Source organism: Simochromis diagramma, unplaced genomic scaffold (assembly GCF_900408965.1).
Source record: "Simochromis diagramma unplaced genomic scaffold, fSimDia1.1 OVJJ01000421.1, whole genome shotgun sequence".
NCBI classification, from domain to species: domain Eukaryota; kingdom Metazoa; phylum Chordata; class Actinopteri; order Cichliformes; family Cichlidae; genus Simochromis; species Simochromis diagramma.
In genome coordinates, this window is record NW_024387250.1 from 4,073,815 (window position 1) to 4,098,562 (window position 24,748).

The 24,748-nt window shown below is 39.8% G+C and overlaps 1 protein-coding gene across 3 annotated transcripts in view; it reads left to right on the forward strand.

The window, feature by feature from the left end:
* LOC120714766 (Kv channel-interacting protein 2-like) overlaps nt 1-24,748 on the forward strand; it is a 110,530-nt gene that overhangs the window by 55,120 nt on the left and 30,662 nt on the right. Inside the window, exon 1 of one of the 3 annotated variants that reach the window (XM_040001151.1) lies at nt 1,967-4,344. The exons of the other annotated variants lie outside the window; for them this stretch is intronic. Coding sequence (XP_039857085.1) covers nt 4,257-4,344 — 88 coding nt within the window. The 5' untranslated portion in view covers nt 1,967-4,256. Of the gene's footprint in view, nt 1-1,966; nt 4,345-24,748 lie in introns of those variants that run through there. 3 annotated transcript variants of the gene reach the window in all.

A 24,748-nucleotide genomic window follows, 5' to 3' on the forward strand; every position in this document is an offset into this window, starting at 1 on the left:
GTGAGGGGCACAAATGCGATCTTCCTTTTGAGTATTTCAGTACACACATGAATATATCCAACCTACTTGAAAATGATCATCACAGTGATTCAGATTATGAAATATGTAGAGGTAGATGACTACAGGGCTTCAAGCCTGACTGCTTAAAACAACTTTTGTTACCTGTTGAACATCCTGCTCAGGTGGGAGTTGGCAAAAACTCTGATTTAACTGGGTTCTTCACCGGCTTTGAGTTAACATGCGATCTGTGCAGATGCTTTCAAAGAGTCAGTGTTGTGTTAGAAGTATAAAGGCCATTACAAACTGAAGATGTTTTAAGAAAACATGTGAAATTCTGAATTTTTTTAGATCCAAACTTGTGTAAATCTATATACTCACAGAATGCATTGCCTTTTCACAGAAAATTTGTCTTTAAAATTATGGAAAAAATGAAGTCGATATCAAGCAATGATGAGCAGGTCCTAATGTTACTAAACAAGAAAATGAATTAACTGATATTCTGAGTTCATCCAAGCTTTGCATAAAGAAGCAGCAGGGAGAACTTCATTGTTTGATCCAGGCGTATATTTTAGGATGTCATTGGGCAGTTTTAGCTCTTTTTGGTAAAGTGGGGACCAAATCTGAGGAGGCAGAAAAACAATTTTAGAGAAAGCCAGTTGACCTAGCTGTGTGTTTGAGGTAAAATAGTATTATTTAACTTTATTCAGCACCGGCACACATTTTGAGTTACTTGTTACCTAATCGGTCAGATCTGTTTTTTCAGATCTAAAAAAGTCTAAAGGGAAAAAAAAGCGAGCTTGGTTCGAAAAATATTAATGCTGCAAATTTGCCCTGCAAAATTACATGGTTACTGTGAATGGCTGCATTACAAGTGAGTCTGAAAAATGTTTTTAACAGATGAAATATTTACATGGATGGATTTTACGTGTTTATGTGTAAAGACCTTAATTCAGTTGTTTCTTTCTTGGACACAGTTTGTACTTTACCATCGCACTGCTTGTTCTTTCTAATAACAAAAATGAAAGTAATGTCCACATCTACACTCCTCAAACACTACAGACTAGGGATGGGTATCGTTTAGGTTTTATCTGATAACGGTGCCCAACCGGTACTTTTGAAACGGTGCCGGTGCTTAAACGGTGCTCGAACCGGTGCTTAAAAAATGGAGAACACAAACTTTGTCCAAAAAGCTCTTATGTTTTTATTTTTAGCAGTCTCTTTTGTCGGCAAAATGATAACCAAGTTAGCCTTTTCTGTTGATACAACATACCTCCTTTGGTTGGAAAAGGTGCTTAAACAATGGAAAACATAATCTTTGTCCTAAAACCTCTCATGTTTAGCTGTTTTTTGTAAAAAGATAACAATGTTAGCCTTTTCTGCAGCTATAGGGCATATATGGTATCACTCTATCAAACAAGAAGACAGCCGCATGTAACTACGACGGTGTTTGCTAGTTCACTTTACATGCATTAATGTAATAACGTGGTTAGCCTACTCAACGTAAATTACACAGGAACAACATTAAGCCACTCACCCAGAGAATAACGGCTGCTGCTGCCATCATCATCCATCATCATTTCTGCTACACTGGCAGGGCTAGGGGCCAGGACTCTCCTCTTCGGGTTCTTGGGATCCGATAACAGGCACCACACCCGCAGTAGATGTGCTCGGTTTTGCAGCAAGCTATCAAATACGGTGCATTTCTCGGCTTTTAAAAAAACGCTGTATCGCCAGGTGTTTCATCAGATTCGAGGTGTTACCTGCTTTGCACAGTATCACCTTAAAGCACTTGTTGCAGGCTGCTGAGTTTGCATCTTTTGCTGTGAAGTACAGCCAGACTTTTGACCGCTTCACCTTGGGCATTTTTAATCTGTAGCTCTGCTCTAAAAGGACGTACGTACCTGGGCCCGCCTACTATCCTTGGAAATGTAAAATGATTGGCTAGAATCCAAAGTGTATGACATCTCAAGAAAAAAGAAAGCACCGAAATAAAGCACCGAAATATGCACTACGTTTCGGTCTGGTTACTACCGTTTATGTCAGAATGGCACCGGATACCGGTACTCATCCCTACTACAGACTGCTCTATTTTTCTCCTCCCTGCATTGAAACTTATTGCTGATTGTAGTGTAAGTGTGAAGGAAGCAATGCATTTTTTTTTCTTTCAGCCTGCTCATCATGCAGATAACTGAAGAAACTTCAAGTAAAAACATAACTATAACTGCAAACTGATTGAATAGTGCATAGTAATGTGTTACTTCAGCACGTGTTATACGCAGCACTGTTCACAGAATTACTTGTAGTTTCTCGATTGTTGTGAGTTTTCATTGTGGACCGTTTTGTTCTGGTGATGAGGGATTTATTCAAACTTCTTCCTTTTTTTTTTTTTTTTTTTAGAAAGAAACCAAAATAAACAGTCAGTGCAAGCAAACCTGAGGTGGCAGTTACTGAGACTTAATCCAGAGCTTGGAGATTATTAAATTTTTCAGTAGCTGTTTGTGCCACCTGTGACTGAAAACAGCATTGTTGAACCAAGACTGGAAAGTTTAAGGACACACACAAACTTCTTATGGTATAACTCGGTCGGCACACTCTGTCTGCAGTTATTTATGAAGGCTCGCACACACTCAGAAATAGGAGAGATAATCCTTACTTGAACCATTAGAGATCACTGAACTGAGAAGCCAGGAGTCAAAACCAATAAGTAGTAAGAATCCTTATATGACCATTTAATACTGAGTCCAAAAAACCTTTTTAAAGTCTTTTCCATCTGCTCTCCCACATGTTTTTAAATCCATTTTCTCAGAATCTGGGAAACAGGTCCTTCTGCACTACGTGGTTATGTCACTATTTGCCAGAGCTGCTCTAGATTCTCACTGTCAAATGCTCACCTGTACTCTATACTTTGACCTCTCTCTTTGACTTTTAAATGAGGACAAGATCACAGAGCCGACAGAAAAAGACACAGGCATTTAGAGGAAGCATCTGCCTGACATTTGATTGATTTTCTTCTCTATTTTTCTTCTTCTGACCTGAAGAACAGACAGACATCCAAGGAGTCTGGGGTTGCTGAGGTAACTGTAATCACTCTTAATTCAGCATCAGGGAAAGTGAGGGGATAAAGGTGGATTGGCAGCAGTTTAGCAGGCTAATGTGGGAGTTGTAGAGGGCAAAACAATAAATATGTGACACCGGGGAAAACGAGTTGAGTGTGTTTCCCTGTTGAGCGACTCTGCAAGAGGGAAGCCAGAATGATAAGGATGAAGACAGAAAGGCTTTACATAAATACATTTCTTTTCTCAATCCCGCAGGATTTAAAAGCTCCTCCCCTCTCTTCCCCACTTCTCCTCCTTCTCTGCCGGCAGATAATAATCCTTTCATCGACTGCTGGTGAGGGCTGGTGTTTGTCCAAAAAGCCTCTTTCTACTTCGTCAAGCTTTTCCACTCTTTTAAAATTGCACCATGCTGAGAAGGGAGTGAAGATATTATTAATGCATTCCCCTATTTGCCCCCTCTCCACCTCCCTACCTGTCTCTTCATGTAACTTCACTTTTTCCCTTTTGCTCCTACCCTCTTCACTTACCTCTCACTGTTACGAATATCATTAATGAGCAGGCAAGCAGATAGGGGAGTGTGACGTGCGATGCTAATTAATGAGTTTGCTTAGTTTTCTCTGTCGCTTTACTCAACCTCATAGCGGCTCAAACACAGATGTACACACGCTCTCCCAGGCTGCATGGGACTAAATAGCATCAATAAGATGTGTGGCGAAAGCAGATAGAAAAAAAGCACCGCCACCTGCCAGTCAAGCCGGCCTCCTTATAGTATACTCCTCTCTCACACACACAGAGAAAAACACACACACACACTCTCTCACATGTGCGCTGGTCCGTAATTTTCCGCCACACTCTGTTCCCAACCAATGAGAGGCCAGAAAAGGGCTTCTCAGAACGTGAGGGGGAGGAGACAGAGTGCTGCCGGCTGATTGACAGCGCCCTACAGGTGGAGAGAAGAACGGAGAGGAAGAGAAAGGGGACAAGACAACACAGAGAGAGGAAAGAGAAGCGGTGAGTGAGGAGGAGGAGGAGAAGAGAAGCAGCGGCAGTCAGACTTCCACGAACACACACACCTAAACACACACTCACTCACAGTGCTCTGTGCCTCCCCTCCTACCTTGAGAGCTCGTTTCCCCTGGCAGACAAGTCGACTAATACTACCATCACTATCATCACCTCCACCTCCTCAGCTGCACCAAGATGAGCCAGTGCAGGAAAAGGTGCAAGAGGCAGCTCACCAAGGTGGCTCGCTATTTCTATCGCTTCCTCATGGGAACGCTCACCCAAGGTAGGCATCCAAAAACTTCCACTTCCACACCCAGAGGTTCGCTGCTGGGTCTGCTGAGCGCAGCAGCCAGGTGGAGATGGTCTAAAGTTAAAGTTTGCTGTGTTTATAGCAGAGGTGCTGATGTGTGTTTTGAGAGCTTTGCAAATAGGTCACTAGTCTCTGTGTGTGGCTCAGATTTTTTTTTACAAAAGAGTAAATGCACTCCTCAGTGGCATAAATCCTAAACATGACTATTTAAAAGCATGTCAGTGAACCTGCAGGGTTTGAATGTGTATATAATACATCTAAGTGTTTTTTTCCTCTCTAGACAGCAAGATCATGCAGAGCTTAGACCCTTACGATGGTTCCTCTGCAATGATGTGTACTGTATATATGGTCCTGTGAGCATACATTGTTTAAGCTTGTTCAATTCAAACACATAATAATAGAATCAATAATGAATTCACAGTGAGAATTAGAAAGCTGCTGGCTTTGAATGAACTCACTCTTCCCTTCTTTCAATCTGCTTTTTCAATCCCTGCTTCCCTCCGTCCTGCCTTCACAGTTCTGTCCTTCTGTCTCCTCCTGTTCGCTCTCTAGCAGTCAAACAGATTGCTCTCTGGAAGCATGTGGCATTCCACCTCTATTGAGAAACTCTCAGTGGAAGAAAGACACACACTGCCTTTTACCCAGCCCTTCATCCACCTCTCAGCTAACCCATCCCCATCCTCCTTCCCTCTCTAGCTTCCTCTGCACAGTTACACAGAACTTTACAATGCTAATTTGAGGAGCGAGATTAGAATAAAATTATGTAAGCGCAGTCAAGTTCTTTTCGTCGTACTGAGAAGGTCCTATTTCTTTAGCATCCACGTACTCTTTGTCCTCCTGGGCTTAGTGCTGGCTAAAGAGTGTCCTTTCCAGAAATCACCCTTTATAATGTTGCCTATTGACAGCCTGCCGCTAAGCTTTACACCCATTTTCCTTTTTTTCTCGCGAGTGATATTGAGCAGCAGCTCACATTGCCTTGGGGAAAACACAACAGAGTAGGGTGGTTCTATTGAATCCCAGCAGTTGATCCTGAGGGTGGAGGTAAAGCTGTGTTTAGATGACCTTGTCAATAGAGCAGTGTGTGAATGCTAATTTGACATCAGGGTTGCTCATCTCCACCTCTGCTTTTTCTCCTCGTTATCTCTTCAGACTTTGACAACTGCAGAGCTTCATGTTCGTGATCTGAATGCAGCCGCTTATCATGCGTGGAGAAAGCACAGACATATAAATGCACATGTTGTAACCCATGTGTGAGTGTGCGTTCATCACAACAAAAACACTCTGCTGGAAATGACACTATCAGCACAAATATTTGTGCTGATAAAGAGTTTGAGGGATGCTTCCCAATAAACACTCTGAGGTTTAATAATTTCTGTATAAATGTCTATGCAAAAGATTACATCATCAGGAAAAAAAAGCTTGAAAATAAAGCTTGTGCCAGTGTCTGCAATGTTACCTGGTTGTTACTTGGTTGTCTGCTTGACGTCCTCAGCTGGAGGCCCAAATATTATAGTAAAAGTTTCTGTAGTGGCCGTTAATTATGCTGTTTGCGCCTTTGAGTTTGCACAAAACAAGCTTGGGGATGAATGGCACAGATATTGCTGGGAAATAGAAAAGCATTGACAGATGGACTAACACGTTGGTGATTTTGATGTTTTCTTGGGATGTGTAGACGACAAGAAAAAAAAAGTCATTGCTAAAGTAATTAAAGTTATTAACAACAAAGCACTACAGCACAGGCACTACATCAAACTTTGTATTGTTCCAGCAGTCATGCACAAACATTCGCTTTTTGTTGCTAAAATCAAACTCATAAGACACAGCGTTAAAGGAGACTACCACCAGAGTTTATAAAAAATGAAATTACTACATGGACCAAAATACAATTTAGGGGCAATGGTCAGAAAAACAAAGCCATCATGGGCTCAGGCAGCAAAAGTGGTAACCATTCCAAGCCCATACCCACATTCCCTTCCCATGTGTAAACAGATAATCAGGCTCATACACTACCCTCATAGACTCACTAGGGCTTTGCAGAGTGGTGTGACAATGTTTGAAGGAATGAAACAAATCTTGTTTAAGTGCTTATTTTTTTCCGTATACATCCTTGTTATGAAAAGGTTGGAATAATTGTACTCATTGATATTCATACCTTGTCCGGACATAGACATGTGTTTGGTGCATGCACCCTGAAACAGGCACAAACAGAAACAGAGCAACTTTAGGAAATGATGCAGTTTGACAGTCTGCTGGCAAAAGAAGCTACTAACTATTTAACCAGCTAACTAGCTACTGCAGTATCAAAGCACATTCGCTCCCATCTATGAAGTATTTATTAAAATCGGTGTGTGTGTGTGTGTGTGTGTGTGTGTGTGCGTGCGTGTGTGTGCATACACATCCTTAAGTTTACTCAGAATGGAGTTACCATGACTACTGGCTCCTGCGTGTCTGTTCCAATGGGAGAGAGAGAGAGAGAAAAAGAGAGATGTCTGCTTCATTGCAGTGGGAGCCAGAAAGGGCTGAACTGTATAATGGCTGTGCTACATTGGGATTTCATCAAGGCCATTCATAGTTTGGTATTTGGGCATTGTAGCATTTTTGGCTGTGCCAAGGTGCTGAGGGACACGCCATTTAAGTCAGGCATGGAGAGACAGATTTTGCACTGCCATCAAACTGTGTATGAACCTAGCAGCAATTTAACTTATGCAGAAAAGGACTGATGACATTAAGAAAGCCCCTGGTTAATAGGTGTTTTTATTCCACCTCAGTGAATAAGTTTGCTGGACCATGTTTGAAAAAACTCTAGTTTTTTTATGTGCTCATACCCTTACTGGTAGCACACAGCATGTTTCTGAAAAGACTCATGTGTCTATAATTAGTTCTGTCAATTAATCACAGTCCTGCGCCTCTTCAACCACAGGCCTACACAAGGGTCAGGATGCTGATTGTGTGTTGTTAGCCCTTGCTGGTGTATGCATTAGTGATGACAGTCATTTTTAATCACCCTCCATTTTAACTCCACGTTTCCCACTAATTAGCTTGTTTCATTAGCTTCTCCAAGGTAAACAAGGCCATTCTAGTGTGTGTGTATGTGTCCGTGTGTTTCTGTGTGTCCTTTTCTCCTCTTCTTCCCCAGAGCTTTGTTTGTGTTCCTTTATCAGATAGTGGGACAAGGGTTGTTTAGTGCAATTAAAATGTTTTAAATACTATCCAACCTGTTTGCACCACCTAATAAAAATGCATACATTAAGGAATCCCATTCACATGATTTTTTTCTTGTAAAGTGGTGAAATACCTCCAACATGCACAAACATTTGACCGCACAGCATGCAGTTAATTTGCATAATTGTAATGTCTTTGATATGCTGCTTAGACATGGGGGTGACTCCAAAAGCAGAGCCTATGAGAACCCAATGAGAATTCATAAGAGAGTCAAAAAGGAAACAAATCAATAAGTGACATCGATCATGGAATCGGAATCTAAGTTCTTATCAATTCTCATCCCTGTTTATCAGCAACTTAAAGATTCTTATAGACAAGAAGATGGCGTGAGATGGCCTTCAAATTCAACTGGATCACTATGTGACTGAGATTTCACATTATGTTTTCCAACAAGCCAAATCCACAGAGGTGTCACCATACAACCCACATTATCCAAAGTACAGCTTTGGATAATGTGTTGTCCCACCTTTTGTTGTCCCACAGGATAGCCCCGGAGGTCTCAAGATAAGGAGTACCCACACAATGTCATTGTGTTTATTACATGACAGGAACGCACAGTTCTGGAGGTTCCTGGCAGTTCGCTCAAGATTAGAGACCAGTCACTGACCCCAGTTGCTATAACCACCAGTTGCTAAGGAAAATTGTATATTCTGCAACCAGCTGATTGAGAGATTGGCAGTTGCTAGCAAGAAGTTGAGGTATGCATGTAGGTACCAAAACACCTACAGGCAAATTGATTTGGTCATTAGTAGGTTGTCATTAATTTACATGGAAGACTTGTCTGCAAATCTAACTTTTATGCAAGATCATTTAGTTAAATTTACTCTCTGGATGGTATGATGCAACTCAGAAAGGGAGACCATTGGGCTACAAAAGTTTGGCATTACACTTTTTTATGTTTCACTACAACTTGAAGAGGAAATCGCTAGTGTTTCCAGATAAGTCCGTGTCTTCCATGCAACCTATAGGAGACCACGGCAATCTGCTTACAACTAAAACAATCACAAGGAGGTTTGGGTGCAGAGGTTACCAGCAGGCCACCGAATACTCTCCAGATCTGTGCAACTGTTTCACATAATACCTGCAAAGACCAGAGAGTTGTATTCACTACAGCTTGGTGTACAGTTTAGTAAAATTAATATATGATGTAGAATACAAAAATAAGGCAAATGTGTTGGTTTGTGAAGAAGTAGTGAGTACAGTGGTGTACCGTGTGACAGAATCCCTGTGTGATGGCCATTTAGAGTGAAGAAGAAAATCCTTAAGCCTTTATTTTTGTCATTTGTACCAACAGCTGTGTGTTCTCTAAAATAAGAAAAAAACTCTTTAGATCTATTGCCTTGTGTCCAGATCTATTGCCTGATCAATAGCTCACTGATCACACTGTTAAACAACCTACTTTGTCTTAGTTATCAGTGTATTTTCAGCTTGTTTACAGGAATACATTCAATTGTAGCTGAAGGCATTGTCGTTCTGTTTCAGCTAAACAACAAATTTGTTCCCATCAAATTAAAAAATGACTTCTTGCCCACTAACAGCTTTACTCCACAGTAACTGTACACAAACACAATGTTTTGACTTGTAAATTGCCTGAGGTTGTAATAAACAGCCCTAAATCAATATTTCATGTCTGAAGATTAATGTGTTTGGTGCGCTGAGGAGCAACACATACCTCACCTTGCTGCAAATTAATTCTCTTAAGGTGATCAAGATCATACGCGTGCAAACACCAGTTTCCTGTAACTTATTAATGTCATACACTGCATTCTCCACCACTGCACCTTTCTTACTACAGGAGACTTTCACAAGGACTTCCTGTGCATCCTGTGCAATGAATGTGACCAAGAAATAGTCACATTCATTTCCTTTTCCAGAGTATGAGTCATTTGTTAGGGGCTCTGACATTTTTCCAAATGAAACTTGGTGTTAATCTTCCTTGAAAAGCCATTACAACTTTGTACTGTCTAATTAATAACGTCTGATTTTCTTCCTCTACGTGCCACTTCCGCCTTTTTTTTCCTTGCAGGGGCATGCATAGTTCTACGCCAAGAGAACGTGCATAAATATGCATGCCTAGAGAAACACACACACACACACACACGTTTCTTTACACTCTGTTTTTCAGCTCTCATACCTTGAAGCTGATTCTCTTTGCAACCCACTTGTGGCCATGACCAAAGAGATTTTGTTATCAACCTTTCACTTATGAATAAAATATGCTCGGTGTGAGCTTTGGCATTGCTTCATGTGTATTTGTGTGCATGCAATGGTGCTGAATTTCAATGCATTCTTTATTTTATTATGAAAACTTTAATACTGTTATTCTGGTAGCAGGCCATGTGCATGCAGTTGCACGGGCTGACTTGTTTGCAGCCACTATAGCCAGTAGTCAACACTTAAATGCTTAAGAGTCATAACTGCTCAGCATGTTGATTAGATGAGAAGTATGCGAGTTTTTGGTTTGAAATTGTACCTTATACGTTTAACATCATCCCTCTTGTCTTTGAAAAGTGTCGCTACACTCGTGTCCATCACTTTCCCCAACTTTTGATAAAAAATTGACACAGTCTGTCACTTTTAGACATAATAAATAACACCATGGGCTCCCTATGATGGCAAATTATGACACGCGCTTATAGGGGGTTTAGCGTTGCTATATTTATGTGTATATAGAGCATTAAGTCATATTACAGTGTGTGGTAATGGCACTCACAGTGGGAAGGGAATTGCTCATTACTACAAGTATATCTTACTCCAAGCTAAAGTCCCCTGTTTGTGTGCTTAACTGTGGGGTGAAGGAGACCCTCTGCCAGGCAGAGCATGGTCGTGCCTCATATAATAGGTAATACGAAAACGCGGCAGGAAGTAGTGCTTAAGCATCAGATCTCAGAAGACATAACTTGTGGGGCAGAAACAAAGAGATGCATCCAGACCCTGACAAGATTTTGTCCCACTTCATTTAGGGTATTATTATTTTACTCACTGCTGTGCATGGTGTGAGAAGTGTTTTTGTCATTTGACTGGAAAAAAAAGGTCTGTAAGAAAGTGAGATGGAAGAAAGATAGACAGCGACAAAAATCATAAGGGATAAATAGAAAATGTAAAAAAAGAAAGAACATATTCTATCACATCTCAGCAATCGCACCCGTTTTAAGATCAGGCTCGTTTTGTCGCCAGACGTGAAAATTCTCACTTGCTTGTGCTGATTATTCGCTTCTGTTTCTGTCTGCTGTTGACACCTCCTGACTTGCAGATTCAGGAAGGAGATTAAACGGTGGCCTAAAAATAAACTCCTTGTGGAAGTTCAAGGTCAAAACATGTGCAGAAAAAAAAGTTCCCTTTTGAGTAGCTATATTTAAAAATTACATTTCTGTTTTACACGTGCTGCCAATTATATGCACATGCAGTGGCATTCCAGATCAAGTTATTAAAGGAAAAGCGACAGTTGGTTTGTAGTTATTTGTGCTCTCTGTGTATGCCGAATAATCCCTCTGTGTATCTGTTGCTTGCTTCCTTATCCTTTGTTTTTACTGGCACCCGTCCCTCTGTTTTAGCCCTAATCTGCTCCATGCTGTTCACATTTCGCTCCGTCAAACGTTGATTAAGTCAGTGCTCTGCCTGTCAGGTGATGTACCATCTGCATTTCTCTCCTCGATATCCACTCCCAGCATAATTCAGAGTAGGTTATGAGTTTTCTCACCTCTGATCAGCTCTCCAACTTTCTCTTGAGATTTGACCGTAAAGATGAGAAGCAGGAACTGACATGTGATTAAATTTCAGTTTTTGCCCTAAGCTAATGCACTGTTTCTTAATTGGACGGTACGGTCCATAAGGCTGCTCCTGTCATCCCTCATCTCTGTGAGGAAGACTATTATCTGGTGCAGCGTGGCCTGTTGATCTTCAGCTTCTTGTAGATCAGTGTGCCGCACCAGTGGGGATTTTAGGTGTTAGCCGTGTCTCTCTCAATCCTTCACTTTTTGTGTAGTAAGAGCTGTCTCTGCATGTGTCCTCTCACGAGCTCGCTTTTTGCCTCGCCCTCAACCTCTCCTCCACTCATCCCATCCACCACTTTTTCCCCCTCATGAGGAAGGTGTGAAACATCACCTTCATCCATCATGTGTATACACACACACACACCTCACATGTGCTAAAAATAAACCGCTATTAGTAGCAGTCTGAGTGAGGGGTGATGAGAGTGAGGGGGGGTTAACTAGAAGTAACTGTTGGAGAAAGGAGAAAAGGAAAATTCAATACAGTGTGGAGGCAAAAAGAGGAGGAACTGTAGGAAAAGGCTTTTTCATTTTTAATCCTCTTTTATTAAAAAAAACTTGACTTTATTTAATAACAGAACCGACAATGTATTTTAAATCATCTTCTCAGATGTTCATAATTCATTCTTCATCTAGAGTTTATGCGTTCGGTTTTGCACTGCTTGTTAAAGAAAAAGAACAACAAAAGATGGATGTATGTGGCTGCAAGAAGGAAATAGATGGCTTAGGAGGTCAGCGGACATCAAAGGAGGGAGTTATGTGTCGAGCAACGCATTGATCAGCTTTCCTAGCAGGGCAGCCTTTGACACACTGCCCATGACCCCCAAACCTTCATCAGTAGTATGGCACAGGATGGTAGTATGGCAAGTCTGCGAACAGTCCGGATCACCAGTGCCAATTTCTATCACAGCCTGGATGTAGGTCTGCAACTAATCACTTCAGGTGGTGACATGACAAAGTGCTCAAAAACTGGCAGAAGTGGTTAAAGAAAGAGACAGCCAGTGATAAGTGGGAGTCAGCAGCAGTTCCAGTTCCTGTGGAGAGAGGCAGAGGTGGCATGTATGAGCAGCAAGATTAGAAAGTAGTTTTTGCCTTTATGGCTAATGGCCATTGAAGCTATTTTAGGCTCGTTAATGGCTATTTAATGTAATAAACACTTACACTGTTGCTGCATTTAGTTATGTTCTGTGGTATTTGATACTTGTTGAATGTACAGATTTTGTTGCTAATAGGCTGACGCATACATCACTGTAATAAATGATCCATTATGAATGTATATCAAGCTCACAGGGGCCCTACTGTGCTCAGTGACGCATAACAAAATGTGTTTCTGCATTACACAAATATGGCTAAGATGCTTCTGTGAACCAAAAGTACATTTTGTCACATAGATGGCATATTTGGATGGGACTGAGAGATGCTCACTTATAATCAAGTGAAAACAGGAATCAATCATTTGTATTTATTTACTTCCCTCAATGTATTTTTCCAATCCTGCTCAGCACAAAATTGTGTCTGTATTATCTCTAGGCAACCCAAACATCTTGTATAAATTGTGTTTTTGTCCCTCAGTGTGTCCCTTATCCTTCTAACTCTTGTGTTTCCTCTGGTTTCTGTCTTCCCGTGGTGTAGGCTGTCAAATGATGACAACAATTATACATGACTGTGTAGTTTGCAGTGAACTTTAATGCAGAGCAGAGTAGTTTCTGGGAAGTTGTGTCTTATTTTCAGACATTAATATGAGGAGCGTTGTTTTACATCTATATCCAAAAACTATGAGCATTTTGGAAGTTTAGTGAAACTCATTATGTCAAATGATTTTGACACTCCTATAGAAAGTCAGTGCTGTTTATCGAGATTAGATCGTTGGATTTATGAGCATTTAAAGCTACACTGGCTTGTATTTATGATAGAGTGACAGATTGTGTTGTTGAGCCTCAGTGTAACCCCCCAGGGAAATCCCATGACACCCTTTACTGCACTTAAATCTCAGCAATAACAGAAAATACCCTCTTTAGGAGAACATTAATAATTTAAAAAAAAAAGTGCTTAAATTAAGTGTGACACTATGATACACTGAACTGAACACAGAGCTTAGTGTAACAAAGGTTTACAGGCTAACAGAGAATTAGACTGAACGTATGGTCACAGTATGGCCATTTGTCCTATTTTTAATAGAAAACAGCTGTTTTTGTCAACAGCCATGCTGGCCAGGACAGAAGGGAGGTCAGCAGAGGGTGAAGTAGTTCAAAACTCGCAGTGTTAAAGTGAATGGAAATATTCACATTGGAAATTAATAATTCATTAGATTATTTAGTAATGTTAGTTATATTCCAAGAAAAAAAGAAAAACATGAAGTCTAAATGATGCTTAGTAGTAGTTATCTGTTCCAATATTAAGCAGGGACACTTTTCATGTTACTCTGCTGCTGCCCGTGGGATTGATGAACTGATGAATAGACACAGTGTAAATAAATGAAGCGAAAAGCTACAGATGTGGCTTCACACATAACAACTTGATACATGAAGGCCTGATTTGGAATTCAGATCATTTAATTTACACCTTAATGACTTGTTCTCACTTTTTCAGTTTTTAGGAGAAATTTTTAGGAGTATTTTGATAAATAATTAATTTTCTAATCAGCTCTTTGCAGCCAGTCCCTCAGTCATTAAAGGCTAACTAACTCAATGAAAGTGTATTTCCCACCCCTCGTTGACAACTTCCCTTGGCAGGTGGATAAATTTACTGCTAACTATAGCTATCAGAGCAGTGGATAAATCTAAGCTAACTATAGCTATTAAATGCCTCGGGGATCTCTCAGCTTCACTCCCACTGCTGCATGCACATGTACGCTGGATTCTTTACCTTTAGGACAGCGTTATTTCTTGAGGTTAAATTGAATGCTTTCACTGCAGGCTTGCCAAACATACAAAGAAGAGCACCTCAAGTAACCAATAGATTATTATAGTAGTATGTACAGAAGTATCCACCTGAACATTTTTGTTATTCTTTCTTCAATATGCACATGAACAAAGTATAATTAAAGTATCAATAAGGGCAGAATTTTGTGTATTTTTATTTTTAGCGAAACCTGTTGTTGAAGTAAAATTTAAGTAAAACCAGGAACGTTTTCAAAGTTTGCTATTAACCTGTTGAACAGTAATAATATTATAAAATGCCTGGAAAAAAGTATGAATACACATCACAAAACTGTTGTGATACAAGATCTAAGAGAACCAATATTCACCTTGAAGCAACCCAAAAATATGTTCATTGTAACATATAACGAGATAAATCAACGGGAATCTGAGCACAGGTACATTAATTGGCCTTTTGCTTCTTCTTTTTTTTTAATTATCAGTTGTTAATTTTTGTAAATCATATAAATTCTCTCCAAAAACTTAATTTAAAGATAAGTAAACATGACAACTTTACCTCATCCACCAAAGAGGTGACACCATAACAGCTTTGTGCACACATCAGTGAGCTTGGAAAGTGATTGCAGTGATAATAAGCAGTGTTGGTCAAGTTACTTGAAAAAGGTAATCAGTAACTAATTACTGATTAGTTCCGCAAAAAGTAATCCCATTACTTTACCGATTATTTATTTTCAAAAGTAATTAATTACTTAGTTACTTAGTTACTTTTATAAAACACGATTTACAACCTGAATAGGTGATAAAGCGATAGATCTTTCAGCCCAATTCTACTTTTTCTTCATAATCCATCATACAAAATGTAATCAAATGGAAAAGTCTCTTTTTAAAACTTGTTTTATTAGTTTTAATCTTTTGCATCAAGCAAAAATTAAATTATATGCAACATTCTCTGACTGGAAGAAATTTGTTTAAATTTTAAACCTATTTTCTGCACATTCCAGCACATAAAATAAAATATTTTTTTGTGTTTACACTCACTCTTTTAAATAGATGCAAGTAAAACACAGCAGAAAATAAATAAAATCAAAGACTCAGCAGTCCTGTTGCTCTATTTTCACCTGTAAAGCAGGAGTGGGGTCGGCGGAGGTTTGCCCTGGTGCAGGTGTGCCGCGGTCAGTTGAAGAATCCGCGAGTTTCTCTGTGAATTTCCCATTACGTCGTTGCGCAGTCGGTGTTGCTTGGAAGTTTAGGGTTTTTTTTCCTATGCACAACGGACGCTAATGTTTTTGTCACTTTTTATGGAATCAAACTCAAAATAAGGTCAGTACTTCCACGCTTTAAACGCTGCATGCTCATACTCTCTCCCAGACTCGATATATTATCCATTGTTGATCTGCACACAGCTGTTGTCACGAACGTCGCACTCGCTTACGTCATTGTCATGAGACATTCTCGCAAAAAAATCACGGTTTTAGTAACGCAGTAACGCAGCGTTCCTACGGGAAAGTAACGGTAATGGTAATCCAATTACCGTTTTTACTCGTTACTTGGAAAAAGTAATCGGATTACAGTAACATGTTACAAGTAACGCGTTACTGCCCATCTCTGATAATAAGTATTCAGTGGTGCTCAGTCTGTAAGGATGAATTTCAAAGTTGAAATGCATCTTTCTTTCATGTTATGTTAAATTTGTTTTTGAGTCATTTAAAGGAATGTTTAGTTGGATTTCTTCTATCCCTCCTCTAGCCAACCTTCTATTTCCCTCCTTTGTCTCTGTGTGACACTTTCTGTAATAGACAGCAGCCGCTGAGGACAAAGGGTGCACTTCAGGGCTATCCACCAGGGACACTGGTGGTCAGAGGCACTAAAAGTCTGATGGACCCCAGCTGGGACAGAGCTGTCGCTTCCACTCAGCCATCCGGGCATGAGGAGGGTCGGTCTCAGACAGATACGACCTTGAGAGAGTGTGCTGCTGACCTCCAGTCGATATGACAGGGAGAGAGAGAGCAAGAGGCCGAGAAGGAGAGAGCGGATGGATGGGAAGAAAGAACTGGAGGTTGACTGAAGTGGGGCAGATAGGAAAGGATTCATTTTGACAATAAGAGTGTGTTTGAGTGAAGTGATACGCAAGCTTAAAAGTTGTAAATATTTTTGTGCACAAATCTTTCAAACATCATGTTTCTCTCGCTCTCTCCGTCTCTGTGCTTAGACTTTTTAAATTAATTTGTTCTAGCATCAGCCCATAATAATCAATTTCACAGCATGTCAGAGCACATTAACATTTAGTGTAATGCATGTTTACTCCCCAGCCTCGTCTGACTAGTGTAAAACAATCACAAACTGATGGTTGATTTATTGAGTTATATCACTGTCTTGTCTTTCCACATTGATTAAAGAGTTACTTTTTTGTTAATTTAAAAAGCCTTAGGCATTTGTGACTCTTTTAGACAAATAAAGGTAGAAAATGAAACTAAAAAAGCATTTTATAAATAACTAACAGACAAATAAATATATCATACCCCACTAAGAGACTTCCTCACCAGTCTTCTTGACTGACAGTACTCAGTGTCCCTCTTCTTCTCTCTATCAGTGTAAATGTCTCACTTGCCTGTCATTTTCTCAAGTGGCACTTGTCTGTCATCTCTTAGCTCTGCATCAGTTTGATGTCTGTCAGTCAGTTCTGTGTGTGTGCGCGTCTGTGTGTTTGAGCCTGTGTGTGTAGGTGTGTCCCTGCATGGGTTCATCTTTGTGCATTTGCATCTTTCTAGGTGGTCGTCTTATAGCTGGATATTTTCATGGTTCGGCATGGACATACTCCGATACAACTTTACATAACTTTTGTCTGATCACATGCTGCACTCGCAGATGCTCAAGAATGAAGGGAAAAAACTGCAGAAAGTTCTTTTTTTTTTTAGTTATTTTTACTTTCCCTGCTGGAAATAATCGCCAGTGTAATTTTTAGCATCTCACTGCAGTGGATCAACGTTCAGTATTTGCTCTGTCAGTATAAATAAAGGAATACAGTGAAAAGTGGTTCATTTATTAAGTCCAATCATGTCTGGGACTCTTACACCCTTAGTGGTCGGCAGTACCATAAACTACACATTTCTTTTAATCTCATCATAAAACAAAATACTGCGAGTTCTCCCTCCTAAATGTCTTCTTGGTCTTTGATTGTCTTCCATTGTTAAGGCTTAGTAGCACTGTGAAAACCAAACTCCTTCAAATAATTGCTATATGGAAGCAGACAAAACCCATCATGTGTTATTACATAGAGACATATAAAGAAGACACTTCCGAATGCTTATTCTTAAAGGGTCTTAAGACTTTTTATATGGTGGATCCCCTTTCTGACACAACCCCAAAGAGGTTGATGCATGTTGATCTGTTTTGTTTGCTGAAATGGTCCAACAATAAACTTGTTACACGATTTTATCCTAAACAGAGAGCCTCGGCCTCTGAGGCCTCTTTCATAGTGAGCCTGATGGGCACCTGTTGGATGTCTTAGCAACACTTCCTCTACTCCTTTTCTGAGTGAACAACCCCAAAGATATTTGTGTCTCTTCCCAGGATCAAACCACATACCTTTTACTTGTTTAGTCACTGTGGAAACTACTCTGTAAACACACGATGTCCTTAAAGGGTTAGTGAATAAATAAGTTATGGTGATATTAGAAGCTCCATTTGAAATAATAACATTTTGGTGCCTGCACATTTCAAACAGTTTGGACAGAGGCAAAAATAAAAAAAATGTTGTTGAACAAGCAAACATGCTGCAAAGGTAGCGAAAGGAAAAAGTTATATAAAATATATATGTTCAACACGGGTTAAAACTGCAGTGCAGAGAAAAAAAAAAACCAAGATCTAAAACAGCCACCGCTCATCTGTGTCCAGCCTGCAAAACTGTGTTGTGTTTAGTATGATCAAAAATTGAAATTCTACCATTAATGTGGAACAATATATAAAGAGTTTGGAGTGATATGCTGTCTTTGAGGTGATGTCTTATTCAGGAATTCCTTTCTGATTTTCAGCAAGACACAGCGAAAGCACAATCTGCACCAGCTGCACCAGCTTAACTTAAGTTCAGGTCAGACCTGTCACACGCGGAGCATTATATAATGAAAAATATGGCAAAGGAGAACTGTTCAGCGGATGAAATCCTGTATCAACAAAAATGGGAAGATGTCTCACTTTGAAGACTACAGCACTCGGTTTCCTCAGTTTCCAGACATCGATAAAAGAAGTGATGCAATGCAGCAGCAAACATGTCCCTGTCCAAACTTTTTGAAAACGTGGTACTCTTATCAAATTCACTCATGCACTTCAAATACAGAAGCGTATACTTTTAAAAAACTGTAAGCTTGTCTTTGTACAAATCCACTTTGATTTGCAGTTAATACAGGGACATTATTGTTCAATAAACACTGATTTAATTTATCAATGTAATACTTTGTTTTATTACTACAGTAAGCTCCTTTACAGTTTTTTATTAGCTGTAGTAACCTCAGTGTCACTTCCCTGCTCGCAGTCACAGTGATGCTTTCAGTCTGATCCTGATCTGTGTTCTGCTGCTTTTCCGTTGTTTTGTCTGCTCATCTGTCTGCGAGTCTGCATGATGTCAGTCTGACTCCATCTCCATTTCCTCTGATCCAGGCCTTTTGTGCGGCTGCATGTTTACACGCGCGTGCTCACCGACACATATGGGTATGTGTGATCTCATCAGTTCCCACCTCCGGTTCTCCAAATCTGATTCTTCTCGGAGTTATTTATAGCTGTTGCGGCCCACTCCACCGTGTGCATCGCATCATGACCTGTGCTCCTACCTGCCTTTGGGGAAAAGGGGCAGCATGGGTTTATCAGCTGACTGTGTCTGTGTCCTCTCTGTAGCTTTTTTTCATAGTCAAGAGAAATACTTGATTACTCACTGTGTATTTCAAGGTTTTCAGTTGGAGTTAACTCATTTGTCTCATTCAGTGCCAGCACAAGTCATCTGAAGTGCTGCATTTTATGCTGTGTGGTACACGGAAGAATTTCCAGGTGTGCATTTCTAAAATGCTTAACTGATTAATGTGATAGCCAAATAGACTACATTTTCTACAATTTTTTTCCACCTACATGCAAGTTTGTTCTTACTTTAAGTGCAGCATTACAGCAGTCCAATGAGTTTAATATATTTTCCACTAAAGGTTGAAGACAGATAATGGCCTCCCAGTAAGTTTTTAATGAAAGTAGCTGTAAAACAAAAAAAAAAGGTTATTTAAAAAACAGAAGATGCAGACATGAATTAAAATTTTCCTCCATGACACTAGAACACCTACTAATGTTCTCGCCTCCTATCTGTTGGCATGAGACACGTGTGGCGGGTCTCTAACCACATAAATAAAATGCTGTGTTCAAGCTTGTGTGGCAACAAGGTGGCTTTCACACACTGGTGCCCTCATAAACAAATGTTTATGAGAATGCATATATTTATTGGAAGATGTAATTACATACTAATCTATTTATATTTATAAGTACAATATTATTTTTTTCTATTAAATAAACTTACAAAATGACTGACTGTTCAGCTAACTGTTGTGCCCATGTCACATTTCTTACTTTCTTCTATCATTTCAAATATCAGCTCTCATATTTTACTCTGACACGGGCCTCTGCACTTAAAGCCTGATTAGAGAGACAGTGCTGTCTTTGGATGTCTACTGAAATCCACACTGTAAATATATAACACTATTTCCTTCCCCGATATTTGTACATTTGATATTTTTGAATACCGTTCATATGTATATAGTGCCACAGAGCGATGCACCTCACTCATTGTGTATAGTGACAATAGATGGCATTCTATTATATTCTGTTCTAATGACAGGACTATTTTTAAACCCCAGCATTAGCAAAGTGATCAGAAGATGTGAGTATAAATGATCATATCACAATGACCAGACTTAGAAAAAGTAACGCTTAATAGGAAACACAATTTTTTTTGGAGTAAGCACTTTAAGGCACTTTACTTTTCACCCCAATAATGTGTGGCTGGTCTCAAGAATTCAGATTTTTCCTTCTCATAAAAAAATCGAATTTCATTTACTTGCCCAATGGTTGGGACAATCTGTTACTGACAAAAATCCTGTTACTTGAAAATGATTTTAAATGTAACTGCACTGGTTGAGCTCACAAGTTCAACAGCCTTACATTGTGTACTTGTTAGTTTACACAACAGTCCATGATCAGCTGACTTTTACAGTAACTGAAGGAGATACAGTAGTGGAACAAATGACAACTGCATGTCTACATATTGAAAATCGGGATAGTTTAGCTGCCTTTTTAAACTTTAGGGCACTGTCATCAAATTAACTATGAAGACAGCGGGTCACATGAAAATAAATGAGATCAAGATTAACATAGAAATCTAGAAAACAATGGCTGATTAGGAGTATACCCAATCACACTGCAAGGTTTTATTTAGCCTGGATTTGGACGTCTCTTCAGACAACTGTAGTAAAGTATATTTACTCAAAGGATGGGAGAGTAACAGGAAAAAGGATTAGAAATAATTACTCTCTGGAAGGCATGCTCAACTCTTTTCTGAAATAACCACTCAGTCTGCATGCGTGAGTTTGTATGTGTGTTTGCTCTGCAGAATGCTAATGGCTCGCCATAGCTTTCCCAGCCATGTTAATATGGTTTGTCAGGTCCACAATGTAATATCAGAGAGACAGTGGTTCACAAACTAAGCTGTGTGTGATGAAGCACAAGCAGCATTGTGTACATGCTTCTGACTGTGTTACCATATGTGTTATATTCACTGGCACAATGTAAGAGATAAAATTGGAACGCCTGTCTGTGTCCTTTTTAAGGGATACGTGGGGCAGGGTGAAAATAGATGGTTGTAAGTGTGTGTATGCCGGTTTGTGTGTGGCTTTATGTTCAACCCAGACCTGGGGAATTGATGCTGTGCGTTGTGTCCATGACGACAGCTTCTTTCTCTCTCCCTCTTTATGTCTCTCACCCTCTGTCAGTCCATTTCTCTCTTGCTTGTTCTCTTTGGTGACAGTTGACAGATTTAACACAATAGAGCATTTGACTGGGCCTGGCTGTCTGAGACAATCATGGCTTCCTCTGCTTCCCTTTCGTCCCGTCTCCTCTGTTATCTACATTATATGTGATTTCCCGATGTAAACAACCGGTTGCACGTATTGACTCGTAGACAAAGATGCTCTATGTGCGCGTAAAGATTCTCAATATCCACCGTGTTTGCATGTGATTGTGCTTAATGCATTTTTATCCGTGGTCATCAATAGTGCGCTATCCCCCCTCTGTGACTTTGCAGGGCTTTGCGTGTGCAGTACAGGCAGGTTTGTCCTTTGGTACAGGTTGGATCATTTTGTGCCTTTTGATTAGCTGCTGATTCAGCGTGGCATCAGCTCCACGTGCTTGCTGTCATTGTCCTATTGTCCTGTTGTCCATGAGACATTCATTTAGATATCACCAGATGGGTTATATTATATTTGTCCTTGCCTAGGCTGTATGAGTCAGTCAAAGTAATGAACAAGGAATTCAACTGGCAGTCGACCTTTTTAACAGGGAAGATATCAGAGAAGGTATTAAACCTGCTGTAATTAGGAATTTATTTTGCGTTTTGTTGCTGGTCAGGGCTTTTATTTTTAAAATGGTCGATTAAAGCTGTGAGTCTAAGTTATTTACAGGAAAAACAGTTGGTCTTCCTATTTGTAATGTGGTACACATGGCTGACTTTAAGGTTAAGCTAATGAGGCGATGTTAATGATTTGGCAGCAACTCAAGACTTGGTCATGCTTTTATCTGGTTAGTGGGTGTGTAAATGACATTTGAAGGGCACATAAAATCCACTTACCAGAACATTCGTTACACATTCAAGTGTGTTGTAGGTTTTATTTTATGTGCAAGAGGGCATGTGTGCTTTCTTTGCTTTGAAATATCTATAAATACTTTAATCTGCACTGACCTCTAGTGGACGATGTTTGAAGTTGCGCTTGTTTTGTTGAAAACGTCCAGTGAGGAGGTGTGTGGCTGATTATTTTACGTTTCTGTGCTGTGATTCCCTCTTGCAGTCCATGAGCTCACAGTACACCCACACTTTCCAGTAGTAAGGCACACTTTTACAATATTTTGTAATTCTCTTTCCTCTCTCACAGTCTACCTTTCTTCCCCCCACAACCTTCTTTCCCATTCTCTTTCTTCTCTCCCAGTAGGTTTTCTCACCATCCAGCACCTGCTCGCCGGCACTATGAAATTGAAAATTCACTCATTCTGCATTCAATATGATATGGTATAAATAATACATTGTTTATTTCTAACCATCACGCGCCAGACTGGTTTTGTACTTTTGTTTTTGCATGGAGAGTTGAAAATTGGAAATTTCCTACATTCTTATCTCTGTGTTTTCAATCAGCTGTGTTGCCATTTTCTGTTGCTGCACTTGTTGCCTGTGCACTGTGCTTGCAGACTTTTGTCACCGTTCCACATGCATTGTGCGCTGCCACGGGGCATAACGAGAATAATACATCAGCGGTAATTTACAAAACACACTGTCAGTGCACATATTAGACATAAATGAAAGACATAGAGAGACTCATTCAGTCTTGCTGAATAGGTAATTGAGAGTAGGTGTCTTTTTTTTTTTTTAACCTTTTTTATTAGTACATGAAACCTGAGGGTGAAAAAAACATGCCTTATCAAAACAGGTGGTGCATGTTTGTTCATGCATAGGTGCACACAGTACATGGGAAAAAACATTATGTCACGCCCACAGGAAAGAAAGAGATACACGATTGTGCTACCTCAAAATACAGCTGTTTCATAATACAAGCCAAACATTGCCCACCTGTGTTGGTTATGTGGGCTCTGCAGTCACTGGTCATAATGAGCAACTCCGAGGAGAGCATTGGAAGTTTTTATGCATTCATCCTCATTTCCATATTCCCTCTGTCTTACTGGCTGTTCATGAAGAAAGGTGAGTGTCACTCTTAGAAAGATTTAAAGATTTCTGTAGATCTCATCCTCTTAATTTGTTTAAGGTTTGTTGAAGGTGCTATTTTAAGCGGAAATCTGTATCATAAACTTATTGAAGGGTTAATGAAAGATTTAAAGGATCCACCAAGATCCAGGATCTGTTACATGAGAAACACTTTAAAGTGCTTTGAAGATCATAGCTGCCGTTATAAGGTGCTATATAAATGCAGGCCATTTACAACTCTGCTACTTATGGAACTGCATTTCTGGCTCACTGGAATTCCCTTTTAACATGGCAGATTTAGTAGGAATGGCAAGTGAATGGATATTTCACTTCATATTTAGTCTCCATGCTAATGAGAAGCAAAATGTTACAGATAAAACAAAAAAAAAAAAAGAGATTTAGGAAATCAGCGAGGTATTGTTGCATTGGAGAATAGTACTATTTGTAGGTAATTTATTGTTGATGTATTATAATTTTACTAACTTGCATAACATATTAACACTATTAGGGAAGTGAGGGGCGTGTCAGTTGGGCTATTTATTGCAATGGATGAAAAAGAAGAGAAGCTGCGATTATTTAGGTACATGGATGTTATACAGTAAGATAATGAAACTGAATGGAAAACGAACTGAATGTGATGCTTCTTCCCTTGATGCCTACAAGTCCGCATGAGTGTCTGGTTTAGCATTAAAATACCTGATCTTTGCCTTTTGTGCCCACTAGATGTCCCAGTCTAGCTGATCTGGAATTTAAGAACGTCCATATTCTTCCTCCCAACCCCCAAGTCAGACCTGTTCAGTGATGTTGTGTAGTATTTTTACTGATTATACTGTCACATAATAAGGCAGTTACACAAAAGATGACATGTTTGGCCATACAGGCACATTTATAGTGATTAAACGACCATACTTTATGTTTATCCTTGTATTTATATGTTAAAAAAGTGGAAACAAAAAAGGTTTGTGTGTGTATTTTTTCTTAGGCATGTTAAGTCAAGCGTTATTAATGCAGAGATCAATAGTAATGTATACATGACAGGGTCAGTACAGCAAAACACCTCCATAGAGCCCTTAAGAGCAATATAAGCATGTAGCCTGTCATAAATCTTCATTCCTTCAATCAATGTACCCCGAGGTGATCTGATCTCAAATGTCAGCTCACGCATCCATAACACTCCCCTGAGTCTTAAGTTTGACATATAGAAAGAATGGTAAATGGTTAATGGCCTGTATTTATATAGCGCTTTACTAGTCCCTAAGGACCCCAAAGCGCTTTACATATCCAGTCATCCACCCATTCACACACTGGTGATGGCAAGCTACATTGTAGCCACAGCCTGGGGCGCACTGACAGAGGCGAGGCTGCCGGACACTGGCGCCACCGGGCCCTCTGACCACCAACTCCCAACTCTTGAGCCACGATCGCCCTCCATAAATACCGATGACACATGTCAGTAAATTCACTCGAGTCTATTAGAAAAGCCATAAACCTATCAGTACAAATGAGAACAACAC